Source organism: Hibiscus syriacus, unplaced genomic scaffold (genome assembly GCF_006381635.1).
Source record: "Hibiscus syriacus cultivar Baekdansim isolate YM2019G1 unplaced genomic scaffold, ASM638163v2 tig00111832_pilon, whole genome shotgun sequence".
NCBI classification, from domain to species: domain Eukaryota; kingdom Viridiplantae; phylum Streptophyta; class Magnoliopsida; order Malvales; family Malvaceae; genus Hibiscus; species Hibiscus syriacus.
The window spans coordinates 1-22,126 of NW_024063190.1; the positions used below are offsets into that span (position 1 = coordinate 1).

A 22,126-nucleotide genomic window follows, 5' to 3' on the forward strand; every position below is an offset into this window, starting at 1 on the left:
GTGCAAAGAAAAAACAAATGGATGTCAGAATAGAAAAAACTCGAGGAGAACATGGCAAGACTTCAAAAGGATTGGAGGACAAGATGGCTCAGAACAGTCAACGTACCATGGAGTCCATAAAGAAAAGCACGGAGTCCCTAGTCGACCAGATCGTGGCTAAGTTATCTGGTTTACAACAACAGACAAGTGCATCCGGAGAAGCTCCATCTGAGGGGATAACCATACCACCGACCCCATAAGTGGTTGCCTCTCCGGGACCTTACCCGTACTGCAAGGTGACTCATCTGCCGCTAAAGGGAAAACTGTATCAACGGCAAATTTACAGACTTCTGCGACAAAGCCTGACAGTCATCTGGACGACTGCCCTATCCCGGATTTTGACGAGGAGGATAAGGCGAAGAAGATGGAAGAAAAGATCAGGATGTTAGAAGACCAAATAAAGATGTCCAGGGAGACCATGATTATTATGGTGTTGATGCGATGGAACTAAGCTTGTTCCCGATTTGATGCTTCTACCAATTTAAGGTTCCTGAGTTTGAGAAGTTTGACGGGAACAGCTGCCCTTCGGCCCATATCACTATGTTCTGTCGGAAGATGACAGGGTACGGGGGAAATGACCACTCCTGATCCATTGCTTTCAGGAGAGCTGTTCGTTCAGCTACTCGGTGGTACAGCCAGCTTAGCGGACTCATATCAAGACTGGAAAGACTTAGCCAAGTCTTTCTTGGAGCAGTATAAGCATATCAACGAATGAGACCAGACCGGGTCATGTTACAGCCTAGAGAAGAAACACAATGAGAGTTTCCGACAGTACGCACAAAGATGGAGGGATTTATCTGTGCAAGTTCATCCACCCTTGGATGAAAAGTAAACAAGAAAGCTGTTTGTACAGACCTTGAAGGCACCTTACTTTGGGCACTTGGTAGCAATCACGTCGGGAAGTTTCTCAGATTTAGTCATGGCCGGTGAAATGTTCGAGTTGGCCATTAAACAGGAAAGATGAGGGAGGAAACTCCAGTAAAAAACCTCCCATGAAAAACAAAGAGCGAGAGATCAACATTGTAAACACCTACAGCGTCAGCAAGGGGGTTACGATCTCAAGCTCAAATTCCACAGCAACTGTACCATCCGGTACTTCTAGACAGAACCAGAGATAACCAAGAAGAGAAAGGGAAAGGGAGCAGTTTGACCCCATTCCCATGACGTATAAAGAATTATACCACAGCTCTCGACACTCATGCAGTGTCGTATGCCAATGTTACTCAATCCACTATTTGCAAGTTTCTGAAGAAAGAAATTATATGTCGGTATGGTCTACCTGAAAGGATTATCACTGATAACGCAACAAACTTGAACAACAAGATGATGAGTGCTGCTTGCGAACAGTTCAACATAAAACATCACATTCCACTACTTACAGACCAAAGATGAACGGAGCAGTAGAAGCAGCAAACAAAAACATTAAGAAGATGTGGAAAAAACGACTGAAACTTACAAGACTGGCATAAGAAGTTGCCTTTTCTTTGTTCGCTTATCGAACCTCGGTACGAACTTCGACTGGGTAACTCCATTTTCACTAGCCTATGGAATGGAAGCAGTGCTACCCATTGAAGTTGAGATTCCGTCTCTTAGGGTCTTGTCAGAAGTCAACTGGATGATGCAGAGTGGGCACAATCCAGATATGATCAGCTTAATCTGATAGATGAAAAAAGACTGAAAGCCATTCACATGGTAAAATCTATCAGAAACGAATGATCCGAGCACATGACAAAAAGGGCGCCCAAGAATATTCCGCGAGGGAGATCTGGTACTAAAAAGAATTTGGCCAGTCAGAAAGATTTCCGAGAAAATGGACGCCAAATTGGGAAGGACCTTATGTCGTGAAAAAGGCTTTCTCCGAGGAGCCCTCATCCTGCTGAAATGGACGGACCTGAACTGCCACATCCCATCAACTCGGATGCAGTCAAGAAATACTTCGTTTAGGATGAAAACCCGAGAGGGCGTCCTAAGTTGAAAAAAAAGGAAAAAAGAAAAAAGAGAAGAACGTTTAGGGTGAAAACCCGAAAGGGGCCCTAAATTAGAAAAAGAAAAAGAGGAAAAAGAGAACAAAAGAAGAGAAAATAAGGTGGTTCAGATGAAACCCGCAATGGGCGTCTTGCAACAAGGATGAGTCCAAGTTGAAAACCCGGAAAGGGCGATTTGGATATTAACAGTGGAAACATCCCGACACATGAATCTTCTACAAACTCAACAAATCGGAGAAATGTCGCACTCTCCCAAACGTTGTCGTATTTTCAAAAATCCTTTGGCAAAGGCTGCATTCAAGGTCACCAAACGACTTTTCAGCTCATAAGTGCCCACATTATCGAGATCTAAGACGTACATTTACACATCATCGTGTATTCGTTTTCTAGAATGTTTGCCATGTATTATTTGTTTTTCTCCTCCCTTATGAATAAAGACAATCTTTCCTCTTGCATCTTGAATTAGATTTAAACCTAATGATTTATTTATTTTTGTGAAAGATAATCGTATATTACTGTACAAGGATTCATTGAAAAGTACAGGTACCCAGAAGCCGATCAAGGCTCATGCACTACTTGAGATGGTTGAGGAGCATCTCCCAAATCAAGAAAAAAAAACAGAATGTGCACATCAGATGTAAACATTTGAAGAATTCAAGATCAGAGATCGGAACTTCAAGCTTTCAAAATCAAGAGTCAACAACGACAGCCACCGGAGATCGAGATTTCTCCAAAGCCCAGAATAACATATGTTGCATATACATTTTAGGCATACCTAAGAGCATGACATCCATAACATCGCATAGATGCATATCTTTGCAGGTCTTACCCAGAGTCAATTTCAACTTCACAACGAATGATATTGAACTCCAGACAACGCAAGTTCAACTTCACGACGAAGGGAGCTGGTTGTCAACAAACATTTCTCAATTTCAGAGCCAATTTCCACTTCACGACAAAGGATATTGGACTCCAGACACACAAGTTCAACTTCACGACGAAGGGACCGCTAGTTGTCAATAAACATTTCCCAATTTCAGAGCCAATTTCACTTCACAACGAATGATATTGGACTCCAGACAACGCAAGTTCAACTTCACGACGAAGGGACCGCTGGTTGTCAACAAACATCTCTCAATTTCAGAGCCAATTTCAACTTCACAACGAGGATATTGGACTCCAGACAATGCAAGTCAACTTCCGACGAAGGGACCGCTGGTTGTCAATAAACATTTCCCAATTTCAGAGCCAATTTCAACTTCACAACGAAGGATATTGGACTCCAGACAACGCAAGTTCAAACTTCACGACGAAGGGACCGCTGGTTGTCCATAAACATCTCAATTTCAGAGCCAATTTCAACTTCACAATGAAGGATATTGGACTACAGACAACGCAAGTTCAACTTCACGACGAAGGGACCGCTGGTTGTCAACAAACATTTCTCAATTTCAGAGCCAATTTCAACTCCACAACGAAGGATATTGGACTCCAGACAACAGTTCAACTTCACAACGAAGGGATGGCTGGTTGTCAACAAACAATTTCCCAGTTCTAGAACCAATTTCAACTCCACGACGGAGGATATTGGACTCGGAACAATACTACTCACTTGGATTTCAACTTCACGACGAAGGATATCCAGTTCACAGCCAACTTCACGACGAAGGGGCCATACACAACTTCACAACGAAGGGTATCATGCCCTAACAGATGAACCCAACCTCACGACGAATGAGTCATCTGTAACACCACAACACCAAAGTCTTCAGGTCAAGTTTCAGCTTCACGACGAAGTACCTTGAGCCAGAAGACGATTCAAAGGCCACTTGCCAAAAACTTTGAGCTCGGTTTCACTTCACAACGAAGGATTTCGTGCTCAAATTTTCCAGTTTCAACTTGACCTCACGACGAGGGAGTCATTTCATATTTTAGTTCAATTTGACGAACCAGTTTCATATCGGATTTCAACTCTGTGACAGAGGATATTCGATATGACCGAAATTCATGTCTTTAATCTTTGCTACATTTTCGTTATACGATAATGAGCAAAGAGGGGCAACTGAAGACATCGAATTTCATCCATTGATATAGTTTTTATAATATCAAACTATATTATAGATATAATATTTATTGTTTATTCATGGGGTTACATATTACAGGCCCATTACACGAAAATGAATAGCCCAAGACCCACTGCATGCAAACCATTCAGCGAGCTAGGGTTTCCAGAACCCTAGCCTCCCAAGCGATGCCTCGTCCCATGCCCGAATCTCATGGTCGTATGACTCTCACCTCCAACAGTCCGAGTTCTCTGGCGCAAGGAAAGCACATGAGGCCAACACCATCATCAACAAACAACAAACGCATTAGAGTTCTATTTTAATAAGAGTCTAAAAATAGTTAGTTTTTCCAGTATAAATAGATCTATTTGTAACACTACGAGGGAGGATTCAGAGGAGAAATACCAGAGAGCTTTAGACACAAAATACTCAAAAATTTGCGAGGTAAATCAGAGCTATTGTAATCGTTTCGAAAGGAAATAAAAGGTAGCAGTGTTTTTTTTACCTTTGTCCATCCGTTTTTTTGCCTTTGCATGTTGATTTCTATGCCTTGTACTGCGTTTTGATTCGAAAGACAACCCAGAAAAAAGAAAAAACGTTTTCAGCCGATGAACAAGGGAGAGTTTCAAAACTTTGAAGCTAGATCTACTCCATGATGCTCGTTATTTGTTGGATTTTTTTTTTCATTTTTGAGAAGCGTGGGTAAAAGGCTTTCGAACTGTAAATTTTTTTGCCGCCGAAGAACGGCGGTCGTCGCCGTTCAACGGCGGTGGCGAGGCGGCGCTCGGAGGCCAAAGGCCAGATTCTGGAAAACCTGGTCCATGTTCTTCATGTTTGAAGAACAATGGAGAGAAAAGATTTGAGAGGGAAAGGGGCTTCAGTTTACGAATGAGAGAAATGGGCAAAGTTTGCCAAATCTTTGGCCTTTATATGGCTCGTTAACCCGACCCAGATACACGCCAGACCCGCGTGTTTTGCTTTACGATAGGGTAAACCACCATTTCAGTCCCTCCTATTCCAAGTGAATGTTATCACAATCCCCAAATCTGATTTTTTACCCAATTTTGTTTTGAATCCGACCCTCAATCATGGATTTCTTCCAATTTAATCCTGTTACTTTGCTTTTTATTTATTTATTATAATCGTTATTATTTTTAATTATTACTTATATATACGTATTTCATATTTTACTTTTTTGTTTACAATTATTATACATGTATATATTATTTTTTTATAGATTAATATAACTATTACTATTATCTTCTTTTTACTAATTTATATATATTTTTTTTATTTTATTATTATACGTATATATTGTTTTCCTTATTGGATTTTTGCTTAATGCTATACTTTAATATATATATACTGTTAATAGTTTATTTATACGTCTATTATTATTATTAGGTGCACATTCAATCATTTTATTCGGTTACTTTTTTTTCACTTTGTTTTTATTTCTTTGATGGTCATTTTTATTCATTGTATTTATTCATTTAGTTGTGTATAGATTATTAATATTTCATTTATTTATTACTTACTTGCTTATTAACCTTTTTCTATTTTTATCTTCATTCTGTTTCCTTTATTTTTATTTTTATTTTATTTTTTTCTCGTTATTTAACGTCTTTATTTTTAAGGGAACTTCAATCAATCAGTGGTAAACAATTTGGATCGATATTTTACCTTTTGATTTAACTTTCAATTTTCTTAATTAAAGACAACTGGAAATTACGCAGTACCGAAAGGGCAGTTCAAAGGTGCTAGCCCTTCCTTGACTGTAACCGACTCCCGAATCCGACACATCTTTGGTAAGACGCAGATCAGGTAAGAAATAAGGTATTCGGTCAACCTATTTTGTTTAAAATAAACGATCGGTGGCGACTCCAATCCATTTGCCTAAGTCGAAGCCAATTCCGAGGCCCAACCGAAAGACGGTTGCGACAGATTGCATATTCCAGGATGTATGAACTTAGGATGAACAACTTCCCAGTTTCTATTTTACAATGTACATTTCATCCCAATTGGTAAAGGGCAAATATATTTAGTATGTGTTAGTTGTGTTAAGTGTTATATTTGTATTATTGTATTTAAGACATTTATGTATTATTTGAAATTGGAAAACCCACTCTTCAAAAATAATAAAAAACACTAAAATTAAAATAAAATAAAAACATAATAACCTACACAAATAGTCAATAATGTTTGAATAAGTACTCGTTTTTCCATTATATTTTTAAAAGTAATAAATTAGTCATTAACGTTATTGATTTGTAATAAATTAATCACTCGACGTTAATAACCGTTAACTTGGGTTATGACTTATGAGTGGTTTGGAAAGAGCGAAGACTGCTTAGTTTCATTGACCGGGAAGAACTGTGTATGGATCGTATTCTGATCAAGAATGTCCGATACAAATCTTCCTTCAAAGCTACTCGTCAGCAAAATCTCCTCTCAACATCAAATCACATCGAAAGGAAGCGGAGAACGAACAAAAGCTTTCTCCAATACCTGAACTAGCTATTACAACATACATTAAAATGCTACTCGATTACATTTTTCCTAAGGAGGCTTTCACTTCTACGTCAATTGGTGCCGGTCCATTCTTTCCAGTCCTTGTCTACGTGATCCGTAGCCCATTTGACTGCAGCACGTGCAGCTTCCGGCCCTCCGGGCAGTCCGCGCTCATCTATAGTATCGGCAATGTCAATGAAAGGTATGACCAAGAGTGTTCCAGGACCACCATATTCAGTATGCAAGAAAGTGATGAATATCTGTTAGAACAAGCAGAAACAACATAATTGAGTGCCTCTATAACAACTAGATGGATCACCACACCAAAATGGCAACGAATGGTTATTCCACTATTGCATACCGGTTCAAAGTATCGGTTTAGTATATTGGCCTTTGCCACTTAGAACAAAGCGCTTGTTTTCCATTTTTCGACAACATGAGGGCCTTTTCATTTAGGCATAATACTAAAAAAAATGTTGGACTAATTCGTCAGAACAAGCTATTCAAATTGTTCCCAGGTTTTCTAGTTAAGCAAATATCTACCTAAACGGATGACACAGTTATTTCTAATTTAACTAATTATGCTCTGGAAAACCTTCCAAGCCTTTCACATTCACAATCACCTCATTAGAGTACAAAGTTCAAACCTTCAGATAAAAATCTTGCTTTTTTGCAAGTGTTCTTCATGAAAATTATGAATTGGGTATTCTATTCTGAAATATCAACAATTTCCACTCAAACAACAATCATACACTCCACCAATTAGGGGTAAACAAACTCGAGTTGAAAAAATGGGGTTTTCAACTCAACTCACTTAAAAAACTGATTTTCCTTCAACTCGAATCGACTTCGAGTTATAATTTCGTAAAGTCAGACTCGTTTTATCCCATCACCGACCATCAAAATAAGAGGAAAATTTGCTTAAAATATAGAAAGACACTACCTCGACGCAGATTCCTACAATTTCTTCAACCGAGTCTCCATAAATATCCTCCTTCTTGGACAGTTTCTTGAGCAGATGAGACCTAAATTTATCCGTTTCCTGAAGCAATCCAAATAAAAAAAAAACCCAAGAATTGAATTCTACATTAAAAATACATACCCAAGATAATTAGAAGCATAAAGATGTGAGAGGGAAGTAAATGGGAGCTTACAGCATCAGCGAATTCGAGAATCGGGTCAGGGAATTTGTAATCAGCAGCTTTGCAAATGAAGTTGGGCAATGGGAAAGGGAGCAAAAAAGGTGGTGTTTTTTTGCTGGTTAAAGTGTAGGCGAAAGAGTTTTTGAAAGCAAAGGAAGTGAAGATGGAGGAGGAGAAATAGGAGGAGCTGGACAAGAAGGAAAGGAGGGAAGTGAGAGAACCGTGGAAGATTGAAGAGCTTTGCTTAATGAACCCATTCCCCTTATCTTCTTTTCTTCTAGCCTGTTGGCCTGGGGTTTAACGTTTTATCTTAAAACCCTATCCTCTAAGGGTAAATTACAGTCATGGTCACCGAATTAAAAATGACGTCTAAAAACTTCATTTTAAACCCTAAACCCTCGTCTCCTCCTCCTGCCACTTGAATGTTTTTCTAAGCCTCAAAAATGAAGCAGCAGCTTATCTCAAAAGAGGCAATAATGATTTTACGTGGCTCAACTTCAATGCTCAATTTATACAGTTTATCAACCACCACCCCAAAGCTCCTCTCTCGTTTCAGCCGCTCCTCTTTCCTCTCTACTTCCCCGCCATCTCCTCCAATACGTTTTATTTGGCTCAATCAATCCTACAGGCGCCGAACCAGGGCCTTCAGCAGTGCAGCCGTTGCTGTCTCTTCTCTAGAGAAAACTGGGGGAGATACCTTCTTTGCTGAAGAGACTGTTTCCTGGAAGTCTCTTGGCTTATCTGATCGGATCTCTCAAACTCTATCTAATGCCGGTTTCGATAGACCCTCCCTCGTTCAGGTGCTTTACCTTCCTTCTTTGATGACTTCATATCCGTTCCTTATAATTTAAGCTCCGTTTCGCATTAACTTTGCGATTCATATTACGACACTGAATAGGTTTCTAATAATTTAGTAATTGTAATACTTCTTAAAGAACAAATTTTTTTATATTTGCTTTAGAATTGGCGTGGCTCTTTACTTATTAATTGTGTTTAATCGATTATGAATATGTTTTCAGTCATTTGATGTTAGCAATAAACAAAGAGAAAAATCTGAAAGGGAGGAACTACTTTTTAGTTATTCTAAACATATTAGCTAAAACAACTATCAAATGCATTTATTATTTAATAGCCGTTAGTTTGAATTCGATATGGAGTTTTAGTTGAGGCCGATTTTCTTTAAGTCTTCAATCATGTGAGCTCACCATTAATGGGTGGATTCGGGTGTTTATTGAAAAAAAAAATCCTTTTTGAATTATATAGGCTGCCTGCATGCCGTCTATACTCTCTGGAAAAGTTGTTGTAATTGCTGCGGAAACTGGTAGTGGTAAAACATATGGTTATCTGGTTCCCCTGATTGATAAGCTCTGTAGTGCTCGGCATGATGGGGATAATGATTCGGATAAACCTACTGCTTATTCGCGTAGTTTATCTGTTGTTCTGTGCCCAAATGTATTGCTTTGTGAACAAGTGGCTCGAATGGCTAATGATCTTTCAGGTGATGATGGCAAACCACTTCTCAGAGTCGCAGTGGTGTGTGGTCGACAGGTATTTTGTGAACGGCATCATGCTTCTCTTTGGCTTTGTTAGAATTCATGGTTTCTATGTTATTGAAACTTGGAGGGTGCTTTTAATTTTTTTTTCAGATGCATGTATATATTTGGCATTGTTACCTTGTATTGGTAAAATCTGGTTGTCATAATAAGACGTTTGACTACAGGGGTGGCCAGTTAATGAACCAGATGTTATTGTGTCAACACCGGTTGCTCTTTTGAACAATATAGACCCAAAAAAACATCATCGTTCGGATTTCATTCGTGCTGTAAAGTATATGGTATGTTTTCTGACTCATACCTTTGTATTCGTTTTTGTTATTTGGGAAACCACGAGGCTCTTTTTTAAGAAAAAAATATTTACAATACTACACAGGTTTTGATGAAGCAGATATGCTTCTTTGTGGGGGCTTTGAGAATCATGTTATCCGTCTTATACACATGTTCCGTTTTGATGAAAAGCTGTTGTCTCGGATGAGTAAATCTGGACTTGAGAATCCCGTGGAACTGACTTCTTATTCTGTATCACACTTTGACTTCGAAGGTGAGGAAGACATACAAAATGAATCCATCTCTGATGCTGAGGACTTGACAGAAGGAACTCAAACTTCATCCATCGAGAAAAAGGACTGGAGGAGAGTGAGAAAATATTATGAACGAAGTAAGCAGTATATATTGTTGCTGCAACCCTTCCAGTTAATGGAAAGAAAACTGCTGGTGCTGTGTTGAAAAAGATGTTTCCAGATGCCAACTGGGTTAGTGGAAGCTACCTCCATCAACAAAATCCTAGGTGCCAAATTCTTATACTCTTTTGTTTTTTTCCCATCTTCCATTGATAAACGGTGCTGCTTTTAGTTAAGGTTATTAGACCCAGTTAGAGGCCAAGACATTTATCTCTTTCTCGTATTTTATTGTTTTAAGCTTATCACTTCTCATGGTGATCTGTTTTGATAAAAAAATGTGTTTGTTATCATTAAGGAAAATGATTTTAAAGATTAGTGATACCATTTTTCTTATGCATGGAGATTTAGGCTGGACCTGGTAATTTGTGTATCCGTTTTGTGCTCCTGTATTTTGTCAAGCCATAATGATATTTAATGTCTTTATATTTATATAAATTTTGATAATAACTTGAATTATATAGATTCTAAAACATTCATGCATTCATTGTCATATTCACGTCGTGGTTTAGTTATTTTCTATATTGTGTTTAATATTGTCTACTCTAACTTAGAACATGTCACAAATTACCAGATTAAAACTGCTGTTGTTACCAACCATGGTGTATAAACCACGATAACCATTTTAAAAATGGCATTTATTTTCCTTCTGTCTGCTCATGTATTTAAATTTTAAAGCCTTCTGATGCTTGGATTTTGGTTGCCAACAAGATGCATTGAATTAGATTTAAACTAAATCCTGAGGAATCAGTTGGCTATCATTGTTGATGAGCTTGGAAACATAAGAACTCTGAGGATTCTATGCCGGAACAGTTAAGTTGTACTAAATTTATTAGGTTAGATGTGGTGTCCTTGCTTGTGTTTCTCGTATAAAGATTCAAGACAAAACTTGTTAATCTATCTGTTTTGAGGGGCGAAAATGCTGAGCACAATTAATTTTTGCGGATCCAATATCTTGATAGTTTTTATGTGGCATAACAGCTAGCCCTACAGAATCCAACCTTGGCATGGTTTTCAGTTCGTCTACTCCTATGAGCCGTCATGTATTTGCCCTATGTCAAATTGTCAATAATCATCATTTCAATCCTCATGTCCTGTTATCTTCAATGTCAATATTCAGCTTATAGGCGATTTGTGTTCCTTTTCCAATTTCAGATTGAAGGAGAAATGGGTTGAAGTCACAACTGACACTCAGGTTGATGCACTAATAGAGGCTGTAAAGCAATTTGACTCAAAATCATTGGATCATGGTGCTGGTGTTAGCCGAACCATGGTGTTCGCTAACACTGTTGAGGCTGTTGAAGCAGTGGCTAATATACTGCAGAGGGCTGAAATCGAGTGTTGCCGTTACCATAAGGACCTCTCCCTGGAAGAACGTGCTGAGTCCTTAGATGGTTTTCGAGAGAGAGGCGGAATTTTTGTGTGCACAGATGCAGCTGCTCGTGGCGTTGACATTCCAAATGTTTCGCATGTCATCCAGGTGATTCATTTTACTAAACCAATTTTATAGCTCATGATAAATGGATAATCTTGCAACATATGGCTCTTTCTATATAAGAGAATCAAATAAACTGTGTAAGTTACTGGAGAATAAACTCATCAAGGCTATATTTTGTTAGGGAGGATGGAAAATAGATGGAAAATCTTTTAACAGTAGTTGGGATTAAAGTTTCCACTACTTCCTCCTTTCCACCCTTGTACCAAACTGATAATGTTTTTAATAAAAATTGTCAAAAATGTATTGCCATTTCTCTGTAAAAAAAACAATTTATAGATGATAACACTGTTATTAAGTTATGCTTTACAAAAGCAGGATCATGTTGAGTTGCTGACAAACGGATATATGCAACAAAAATCTAATTGTAAATTGACATACTACATGTCACATGAGCATGACCAATGCAAGAAATATAAATTTTGAAGTAGTCCGGTACATGTTATACGAGGAAGAATAGGCATTTATATTTCTTTATACTTTTGTGCAATCACATCTGAGTAATACTATATAAACAAGAAGAAAGGTCATTCCTATTATAAGAGAATTACTTGTATAAATATTGATGGGGAGATTAGGTATTGTCATGAGTTTATGACTAGCAAATTATCTAAATTATTTAGGGCAGTTGATCATCTGAAATATTTGATTCTTTCAGGCAGACTTCGCCACTTCTGCGGTAGATTTCTTGCATAGGGTTGGTCGAACTGCACGGGCTGGTCAATTTGGAGTTGTAACTTGCCTCTACAATGAATCGAACCGAGACCTAGTTAATGCAATACGTGCAGCTGGGAAGCTGGGCAGCCTGTGGTAATTGAAAAAGCTTTCAGTTCCCGTTTAGCTGAATCGACAGTTCAACACTCAAACTCATATTAAGGAGATAGTAGTTGTAGACATCATTTTTTTCATTTAAATTTATTATTATTATTAAATTATTATTATTATTATTAGTATTATTATTATTATTATTATTATTAGTATTATTATTATTATAATTATTATTATTTATTATTTATTATTAATATATATATTATTATTATTTAAATATTACAAAGCCCAAATCACAGCCCAATTACATTCAAATCCCAAACCCAAATGGAAACCCTGAATTAATTTAGGGTTTCAGCTAGGGTTTTCAAACCCTAGCCCCCAGCCGCCATCCACATCATCAGCCGTTGGATCTGGCAAGATCCAACGGCCCAAAAGGGTTCCAGATGGAAAACCCTAGGGTTTCTAACCCTAGCAGCCAGCCGTTTCCAGATGCGGCACCACCCCTGAAGCCACCCCGACGACCGACTCTCTGATGCCAGATGGTCCAACCAGTTGCTGCCGACGCTGCTGCTTCCACGACGCCGACCTCGTCGAGCTTTCCAGAGGCCAGCTGCCTCACCAAATCAGTGCTCTATGGTGAGTCACCGCCATAGCTTGGTGACTCACCAAAGATGCTAGATCGGACCGGTCCGAGGAGTACACTGTGGTGGCTATAAAAGCCACCACTGAACCTGCAAAAAAAAGAGGAGGAGAGCAAGGACAGAGAGTAACGGAGTACAACAGAGAAACAGACGAAGAGATAAAAAAAAAGAGAGAGATACGAGCAACAACCAACAACCAGACCAAAACAGAAACGAAGAAGAAAAGAAACTTACCCTTGAAGCTTCGCTCATTACCGGAAATCTCGAGCATCACCGGAGTCTCATTTTTCGAAGGTAAAAAATTAGATCTACAGGAATCTAAGGGTTTTTAGGGAAAACAAAGACCGGAATCGGTCTTAGAGCGTTTAAATCTATATTTTAGGTAAATTTGGGAATTTCCGGCCACCGGAGGCGGTGGCCGGCGGGGGACTTGCGGCGGAGCATGGTTGCCGGCCGGTGGTCAGCCCTCTCTCTCCGGGGAAGAATTTAGAGAAAACAGAGAGAATTTTCTCTCTCAGAGAAAGAAAGAAAAGAAATGAGGAAGATGGCATATATGGCCGGCCATTCGGGTATTTAAACCCCTCTCCGAACGACGTCGTTTTGGGGGAGGGGTGTGCGTGTAATTTCCATCATGGGTAAACCCTTTCCGCAGTCACTCCGAGTTTGTAACATTACAAATTAGTCACTAAAATCAAGTTTTAATTCTTTTAATTATGTCATTCAATTTTATTTTATTACATTTTAATCATTATCAGTTTATATATATTAGGGTAAATAACTGATTTAGTACCTTATAATTTTATTAATATTTATTTTAATCCGATTAATTAAATAAGGCTAAATTACATTTTAGCACTTAAAGTTTTTATTTATTCGAGATAGAGCCTTTAAACTTTGATAAATTTTATTTTAATCACTGATTAATTAATTAAGGATTAATTACACTATTAGTAATTTTATTTTATGATGATTCAAGTTATGTTCATAATTTTACATTTATTATTTTATTTATTTTAGTCATTGTTTAGTTATATTTTAACTTAATTTTATTATATTTTAAATCATTACTTTAATTATTGTTTTACTATATATAAATATATATTATTTATTTAATAATGTTTATTTATTTTCCATATTAAAGAAAAGGGCAGTCTTAATACAACTGGATGTCCTATTTTGGTATTTTAAAACTAATTATCATAAAAATTATAATTTAGTTTTATTACGTTTTTATTTATTAATATAGAAGGAAAGAGCTGTCTTAAAGGTACCTAGAAGCCCTTTTCTGATATTTCTAAATAAATAAATATTATTATATATTAATATATTTTCTTAAAATTATAAATTTGAAATAAAAAGATTATGAATTAATATATTCGAAATTTTTTCTTCTAATAATAGAGACAATTTATAGTTAATAAAGTACCAATTTTGGGCGTTGTAGGGGTGCTAATCCTTCCCTAAACGTAACCGACCACGAATCCCTTTTTATTATTAAAAAGAACGAATTTTTGGTTATAAACGTAGATCAGTTCATTTTTTAATTGATGTTTTCTTAAAACTCTTTTAAAAAATAATTTTTAGGTATTCGACCTACCTGACCCAAAAGGCCGATGGCGACTCCCAAATTATTTTCAAAATTATTTATTCACATCAATTTACCCGCCAAATAAATATTTTGTGCCCGGACGAAAACCGGTTACGACAGCTTGGCGACTCCGCTGGGGATGATCAAACTTTAAAATCAATTATAAATTGTCTCTATTAATTAGAAATTAAAAATTCATTTATTTAATTTTTAATTCTTTTCTTTCAAATTTTTATTATTTATTATTTTTATATTAATATTGTTTTATTTATCTGTTAGAGGTTTGAACATTTCTCCTCACACACAACACTTGCATAACATAAAGCTCTATAATTGAGTTTGTCCCTTTTAAGTGGGAGTGAAAGCGACGTCTTCGTGAGAATTTATTCTCCGTGTTAGACCTAGCAAGTAACTTTCGGGGTTCATATGCTCTATGTCTTCGTGAGAATTTCTTCTCCGTGTCAGGCATAGAGAAATGTGTCCTCTCGAATTGAACTCGATCCGCTAAAGTCTGTAGTGGACTAGGATTGAGGGTTTGACAGCCCAAGGGGGCGTCAACAAGAACAATTCAAGTACCTTTACTCCTAGAACTGAAACTCTGCATATAATAAACCCTAGAAATTCACCTAATCTAAGACAGTACTGAACCTCTGTTCATAGGTGTACACAAAGGAGAAATAAGCTCTAGCTTTTAATTTATTTAATTTATTATTATTTTTTCTCCCTGAATAAATGCATGCGAACTAGAAATCATGCGGTTAGGTTAATTTTTCCAAACAAAGCATGGAACTAGAAAGCATGAGGTTAAGATTTATTATATACCATGATAAATAAATTTTTTCTTTCATTAGTTGGTATTAACCATTTTATTTTTTTTCTTATTTTCCCATATATGTTTTTTTGCTCTAATTTGTTTAAATTATTTTCTTTTGTTTGCATTGCATGATCATAGCATAACCAAAAGGTGTTTACTTGAAAGACTGTTCATCATATTGGAAAGAAATCGTAAATGGACAAAAAGTTTTATGATCAAACAAATATGATGCGGCCAAAGAAAGACATCCTGAGGAAACTCCGAGAATAGAAGCAAGCTATGCACCCAAAGATCGTATGACCATTGAAGAGCAAAAGGAGATACGAGAAATAAGAGATCAGATGACCAAGATGATGGATAGAATATCTGTTTTGGCCAAAGGAAAAGAGATTCCAGCACAGAAAGAGAGAGAGCTCAATGAACCTAACTCTGCAGTTTCAGATACGCAAGGGATTTCGATTCCTAACCAATTAGATAAATTACAGACAGTCATCATTCGTATTCACAAATCGTATGGAGATACCAAAGAAAGGTGACGACTGTACAAGCTCCCAGAGAAGAGAAGAAATCATGTAATCAGAAATCATCAAAGTTTGGTCTGCTCCCGACGTCTAAAACTCAGGTTCAATCCAAAACAAAAGGTGTTTCTCATGTTGATGCTGTACCTATATCATATAAAGATTTGTATGGAAAGTTACTTGAAGCACGAGAAATAGCTCCATATTACATAAAACCGTTCCAACCTCCGTATCCAAATTGGTATGACATCAACGTTCATTGTGAATATCATGCCGGAGCTCAAGGACATACTATCGAAAATTGTCTTGCCTTCAAACGCCGAGTCCAAAGTCTTTTGGATCATGGAACCTTACAATTTATGGTAAATGATCGACCTAGTTTGGTAACCAAGGGTCCTGATAGATTAATACCAAAAGTCTTCAAAGGTAAGAATATCAGTAGGGGCACCCATAGAGAAGAAGATTTGCTGAGGTTTGAAGCTCAAATACGTCATTTGAAGAGTAAAAACGATAAATTGAGCACCAAAATGGAAACCATACATGAAGACTTCTAGAAGGTCAGTCAAGCCTTTCAAAATGCTGGTATAGGAAACACCCCAGAAGAGTGGATAGCAGGGGTCACCAAACTGAAAAAGAGTTGCAACATACATGAAGATCTTGTCCAAAAACTTTTTGAACACAAATGTTCTCTCACAAAGGGAAAATGAGCAAATCCGAGAATTGACATAGGAGATGAAAGAACACCAGAATGTCATGGAAGAAGCTGCAGTCCATACAAGCAATATGGCCCATAAGCTGATAAACTAACTTGGTTTTATAGAAGAAAATGGGAAAGTTATTCCCTATATGTAAAGTTTTGTTAGGACTGAAAGTTGTCCCCTACATGTAAAAGTTTTGTTTGATGTACTGAAGCTTTTGTGTTCAATGAAATCTGTTCTAAGATGATCACTCTTAGGTAACACCTTTTCATACATACATTTACATTTTGTATCTGTGCATTTTCATTTTGTATTTTTATATCTTTGAATTGCACATTTTGCATTCTTATTTTTCCATTTATGCATTTTTCACATTTTTATTTAAGTATTGTCATGTACTTTAATTATAAAAACATATAAATAATTCATGAAAGGTTTCTGTAACAGTAAAAACCAAGATCATTCATTTATTTTACTGTACCATCATCATGAAAACAATGGAGCAATCTTATGAAGGACTACAAGACCATTGGCCAGAACCATTGACAGGGTTACCTCGGGATACAAAGAAAGAAATTTCAGATTCAGTACCAGATGGATCAGATCAAATTATCCAGGGAATGGAATCTGATAAAGAAGATACAACTGCTATAGAGAAATCGTGCTATCAGATTGAAGAGTCGAGAAAGATAACATACCCTGAGGCATCCCACTCAAACCCAAAGAATAGCCTCATTAATTATTCACAATATGAGGAGAAAGTCAAGAGGACAGAGAAAGCAATCAGAAACATGAAAGATGTTAGTGCCTACCACAAAGAATTAGAAGCAAGAGAGCTTAGCTTAGTTCCAGATTTGATTATTCCCCATGAATTCAAAATGCCTGATTTTGAGAAATATGATGGCACCAGTTGTCCCTTAATCCATTTGAGAATGTTTTGCAGAAAAATGGGAGGATATTTAAATTCTGATGACCTGTTAATTCACTCTTTCCATGATAGTCTTGTTGGCTCAACAGTAGTCTGGTACAATCAGTTGACCCAAGAACAGATCAAGAGATGGGTAGATCTAGCTGATGCATTTTTGGGACAATATCGGTATGTTAAAGGCTTAGCTCCAACACGTATGGATCTTCGAAGAGTAAAGAAGAAAACCAAAGAAAGATTTCAAGAATATGCCCTAAGATGGAGAGGAGTGGCAGCACAAGTTCAACCTTCCATGTTAGAAGAAGAAATATCACGTATGTTTCGTGATTCCCTTCCAGCGCCTTTCCGCGAGTTGATGCAGGCAAATCCGACAAAGGAATTCGAGAATCTTGTGACAACTGGAGATTTAATTGAGAATGTAATCAATGAAGAAAACTCAAAAGTCATATCCAAGAGCCCGACTGATCAGAAAACAAAAGTTGATGATATGAATGTATGTCGCATCCAGAATCCCCGCAACTGCAAAAGAAAAAGAGAAAGTAACTGTTCGGATCGACCAAAGAAAGTCATACGATCAAGAAAAACTTTAGAAGTATTCCAAACTTCTATTTCAGACTTGTATCCTCATTTGGTTAAAGGTCAACACATCACACCAAGACCAACTAAAATGACATCAAACCCTTCTTCTCATAGCTATGATCAAGATAGTGTTTGTAATTTCCACTTGGGGGTAAAAGGGCATTCTACAGGCAATTGTAGGCCATTGTTAAAAGAAATTGAGATGCTTGTTGACAAAGGGGTTTTGACACAAAAAATGATCAAGAAATGGGGGACAAATGAAGAAAAGAACCCTGATCCTATTACATACCATTATAGTAGTAATGAGGCATAATAAAATAAATAAGTGGAAGTGTTATCTACCACTGTAGTACTTTTCTATTTTCAGCATCTTGTTTGAACTTGTTTTTGTTCCTTTCTCCGCTTTTTGTGCAATAAATAAATGTGTGTTGCTTATTAAGGTTATGAGCAAGGAATTAAATTTTAATCTTGAAATTATTGAGTATCAAGTAGATTAAATATTCTTTTAATTTTTCAAGAGTTATAGATCTATTGGCAAGTGGTAAAATTATATCTTCAGTATCCCATCCAATGCCAATTACTCAAACTAAATCTTGATACTACAATGATTCCGAAGAAATGTCTCCACCTATTTTTGAGACACCTACTCCAGATGTTTACCTTTTCAGGTAGAGTTGATTGATGATACTACATTCCACCATATATACGACTTCAAAAGTCACACATTTGTCCTTCCAAAACCATCATAAACCAAAAGACCTCAAAAGAACCAAACTTTCAATTATCCATGAATCTTACTGCAAGAAGAGACGAGATGAGGCATCATGGACCAACTCATTGATGATAATTTCGAGTGATTAGGGCATACTCAAAGAAGAAGGGGAAAGTGATTGATTGAAATAAATATATCATGCATTAATTACATTTTTCATGTAAATAAAGTTAATCTTGAATATTCATTCCCCTGTGGATACCTCTTTTTACAAAGGTTTCTGTGTATGAGATGATGAACGGCATTGTTTTCATTTATCCTTTAACATACATATATATATATATATATCCTTTGTTATCCCCATTTGAGCCTGAATAATTTTTCTTCTGATTCAACCCTAACCAAGGATCACCCTCCACATTAGGGGCAAGGTGAAGGATTTTTGCTCACAAGAATGAAGATTGTCAATACAGTTTTATTACGAAGACAAGTTTCCATGAAGGCAAGAAAGTTTTGAATTACAAAGTATGTCAAATACAGAGTGCTTGAAGATCAATCCAATCAAGAATAATGGAAAGAAAAAAAAAGAGAGAAGAAGGAAAATTGAATCAAGATGGGTGATTTATTGAGCCTCATGTTACAAGGTTTATCAAGTACGAACAAGAAGAGCAAGAAACGCTGAAGATATGAGAAATTGTAAATGAATCCAAAATTTGACAGTCTAGAGGGATCCAAATGATGGAAAAATCCCCAACAAAGCAGATCCAAGTTAAGCAAGGCAAGGTGATGGCATCAGAATGAATTGATCCTTGGTTTGATGACCCTTAAACACTTATTTGGGCCTTTTTATCCCTTTCTTTCGTAACCATAAGCCATGGCCTACGTTACGTACCTGAAAAGTCCATTTTAATCATACATAGATTTCTAAGTAAAAGAGAATATCTTCAGAATTCAATCCGCCTCTCAGGATTGATTTTTATTTGCAAAAATTGGTTTTTAAAATCTTTAATGCATGATATGAAAAATGATAAAAGGAGGGTTCAAGATATAAATTTTTAAATAACATCTTAGAACCAAAGGAGGATTCGAGTTGAAAACCTGAAAAGGTGACTCGAATATTGAATGGTGCAACAACGACATAAGAGACGATCTTAAGCTCTTAATAAAGCACCACACATCTCAAAAACGTTCCTGAGATTCTGGAAACGAGAAGCATCTCTACAAGATGAGCATAACAACCATTTCTTCAAGTTAGTGGAAGCCCGAAGCGACATACTGAACCAACTTGAAAGAACCTACTTTACCAAAATCAACCTACACCTCAAATCAGTCAATAATTTTGACACTTGCCATAGGACTATTATTTTTGAATGATTTAAAAGTGTAGTTGATTTATTTGATATTTATTAAACTCATTGTTTATGATCTGATTATATTGTGAACCTGAAAGGGGTAATACTTTGCAAAATTCTTTCATTCTTCAATAAAGAAAGGAGAAAAAACATTTTCAAACAGTACAGTCTCAAATGAGGAAGGTCCTTAAAGCAATTGTTGCTTATTCTACCTCTGTTGTAGAAAAAGAATGAACGAAGCCAGAATAATGAAGCACTTCACATTTTTGAAGGCAAGTGGTCCAAGAAGCCAGAAAGTCTGGAGAATTGAACTTGTGACACTCTCCTATAACATTATTAGCAGCTCATCAAGAAAGATCGTTTATCTCATACTGAGGGCAATAAGGATCACCAGACAGATTATTTTCTCCAACCATCAATTCATGTTCTCTAGAAGATTACATTATAGAACCATGAGCAAGTCACTACCTGCACTCTGATTATACCGTGATGTTGGCTCAAGTCTTGATACATCATTAATACTTCTTCTATGTCGATCACTTTCTTTGTCAAGATGATACCCATTATGTCCTTCAGAAGATTGCTGAATTTGAATTTGAGTGACTTATGGCACAGAATAAGACATTGGAACAAATTCTACATTTGTATGCCGTACAGGATTCTAAAAGTTGAGATAACCAGTTTTACCATCAACTAAACCGTTCCATAATTCGAAAAGAGTGGGATATATTGAAGCAGCAGAAGAGACAGTTTGCTGTAGCAATCATTGCAAGTAAATGCACCAACAAAAATCTTCAAATTCACAATGATGTTTATTTCTTCCAGTAAGGTTGTTACGCTGGATGCCACCGACAACAAGGTCGAATCTACCAAATATACTCATCAATTGCTCCAACTGATCATCATTCAGTTCTGGCACATCTGCTTTCAAAAGTATGCCAAGACAGTAAAAGGCAACTTCTGCATCATTGATCCCAGAGAAAAGAGACATGACATTGATACCACCATGGGACATGTCTCTATACAGATTATTGTGTATGGTTTTTAGAGAAACCTAGAAGCATTTCCACCTCATTAGATACAAGTGGAGAAACTTTATTCCTTCCAACCCATACTAGATTCCATTTCAAGCACTCATCAAGAACATACTTCTGGACACTCGAAGGTGTTTCATTGCCATAAGCTTCAAGAGCCTTACAGATTCTTTCTGTCAATTTGGCACTTCCTGTACATGTTTATAAACAGTTCAACTTTGTTCTTGGATCCCAGGAAGACCATCATTTCTTTGTCAATGGAAAAGCATCAGCACATGGAGGAAGTAGAATAAAAGAAAATCTATTCTCAATTGGCAGAATTATGAATATAGCCCTTTTCAGTGTAATAGCATGAAAATGCTTCGAATCTATAAATTCTGTCTCTACATCAAATAAGTACTGTGATATTCCAGTCCAAACATTAACTGGAGCAAGTGCCATGTGCTCAAAGTAGAAATAAGAAGACTCAATAGCATCTTCTGGAAGTGTTCTTTGAGTTATCTAATCTGGTTGGACAGAACCAATCATTGAATTTGGAAGATGAATTTGCTCATAGTAGAAATAAAGAGACTCAATAGCATCTTCTGGAAGTGTTCTTTGAGTTATCTGATCTGATTCGGTAGGAATCCCAGAACCGATCATTGGAATTGAAAGATGAACTGCATGATCATCTTCATTAAGAAGCTTCTTTTCAAGCTTCCTTTGCTTCTTCCTTTTCCACAAATCATAGCCCAAGTTTTGCCTTTGCTTGTAATTGGGATCATTGCATAATAGCTTCCTATCTTCTACCACAAGAAGTGCATCAGTAACCCTAGCCATTTGATCAGCACATATAAAATCTGTCAATTCTGTAATTGATGAATCTGAACCACATCTCTCCATGGTTATTGAAGCTTCAGCCTCTGAGAATCCCATTTTTGTCAAGTATAACAGTTTACTCTCCTCATCAGAATCAGAATTCATGATTTCTTCGATATCAGAAGAACTATCAATATGTGAAATCATCCTGAAAGATCGCTTCATAAT

General features: G+C 36.8%; 1 protein-coding gene and 1 pseudogene across 1 annotated transcript; one reads left to right on the forward strand and one right to left on the reverse strand.

Moving 5' to 3' along the window:
• Positions 1-6,668: 6,668 nt before the first annotated feature.
• LOC120171343 (protein PLASTID REDOX INSENSITIVE 2, chloroplastic-like) lies at positions 6,669-8,086 on the reverse strand. The gene is made up of 4 exons (XM_039179053.1): positions 8,081-8,086; positions 7,753-8,022; positions 7,542-7,640; positions 6,669-6,858 (listed from the first exon to the last, which is right to left on the reverse strand). The coding sequence occupies exons 1-4, from the start codon at positions 8,084-8,086 to the stop codon at positions 6,670-6,672; spliced, it is 564 nt and encodes a 187-aa protein (XP_039034984.1). The 3' UTR covers position 6,669.
• A 125-nt stretch (positions 8,087-8,211) lies between these two features.
• LOC120171268 overlaps positions 8,212-22,126 on the forward strand; it is a 32,860-nt pseudogene continuing 18,945 nt past the window's right edge.

Bases quoted from the DNA above. Each gene is read 5' to 3' on its own strand.
- LOC120171343 (XM_039179053.1), bottom strand. The intron at 7,641-7,752 runs GTAAGCTCCCAT...GGATTGCTTCAG, and splicing joins TTCTCGAATTCGCTGATGCT to GAAACGGATAAATTTAGGTC. The intron at 6,859-7,541 runs GTAGTGTCTTTC...TTGTTCTAACAG, and splicing joins TTGTAGGAATCTGCGTCGAG to ATATTCATCACTTTCTTGCA.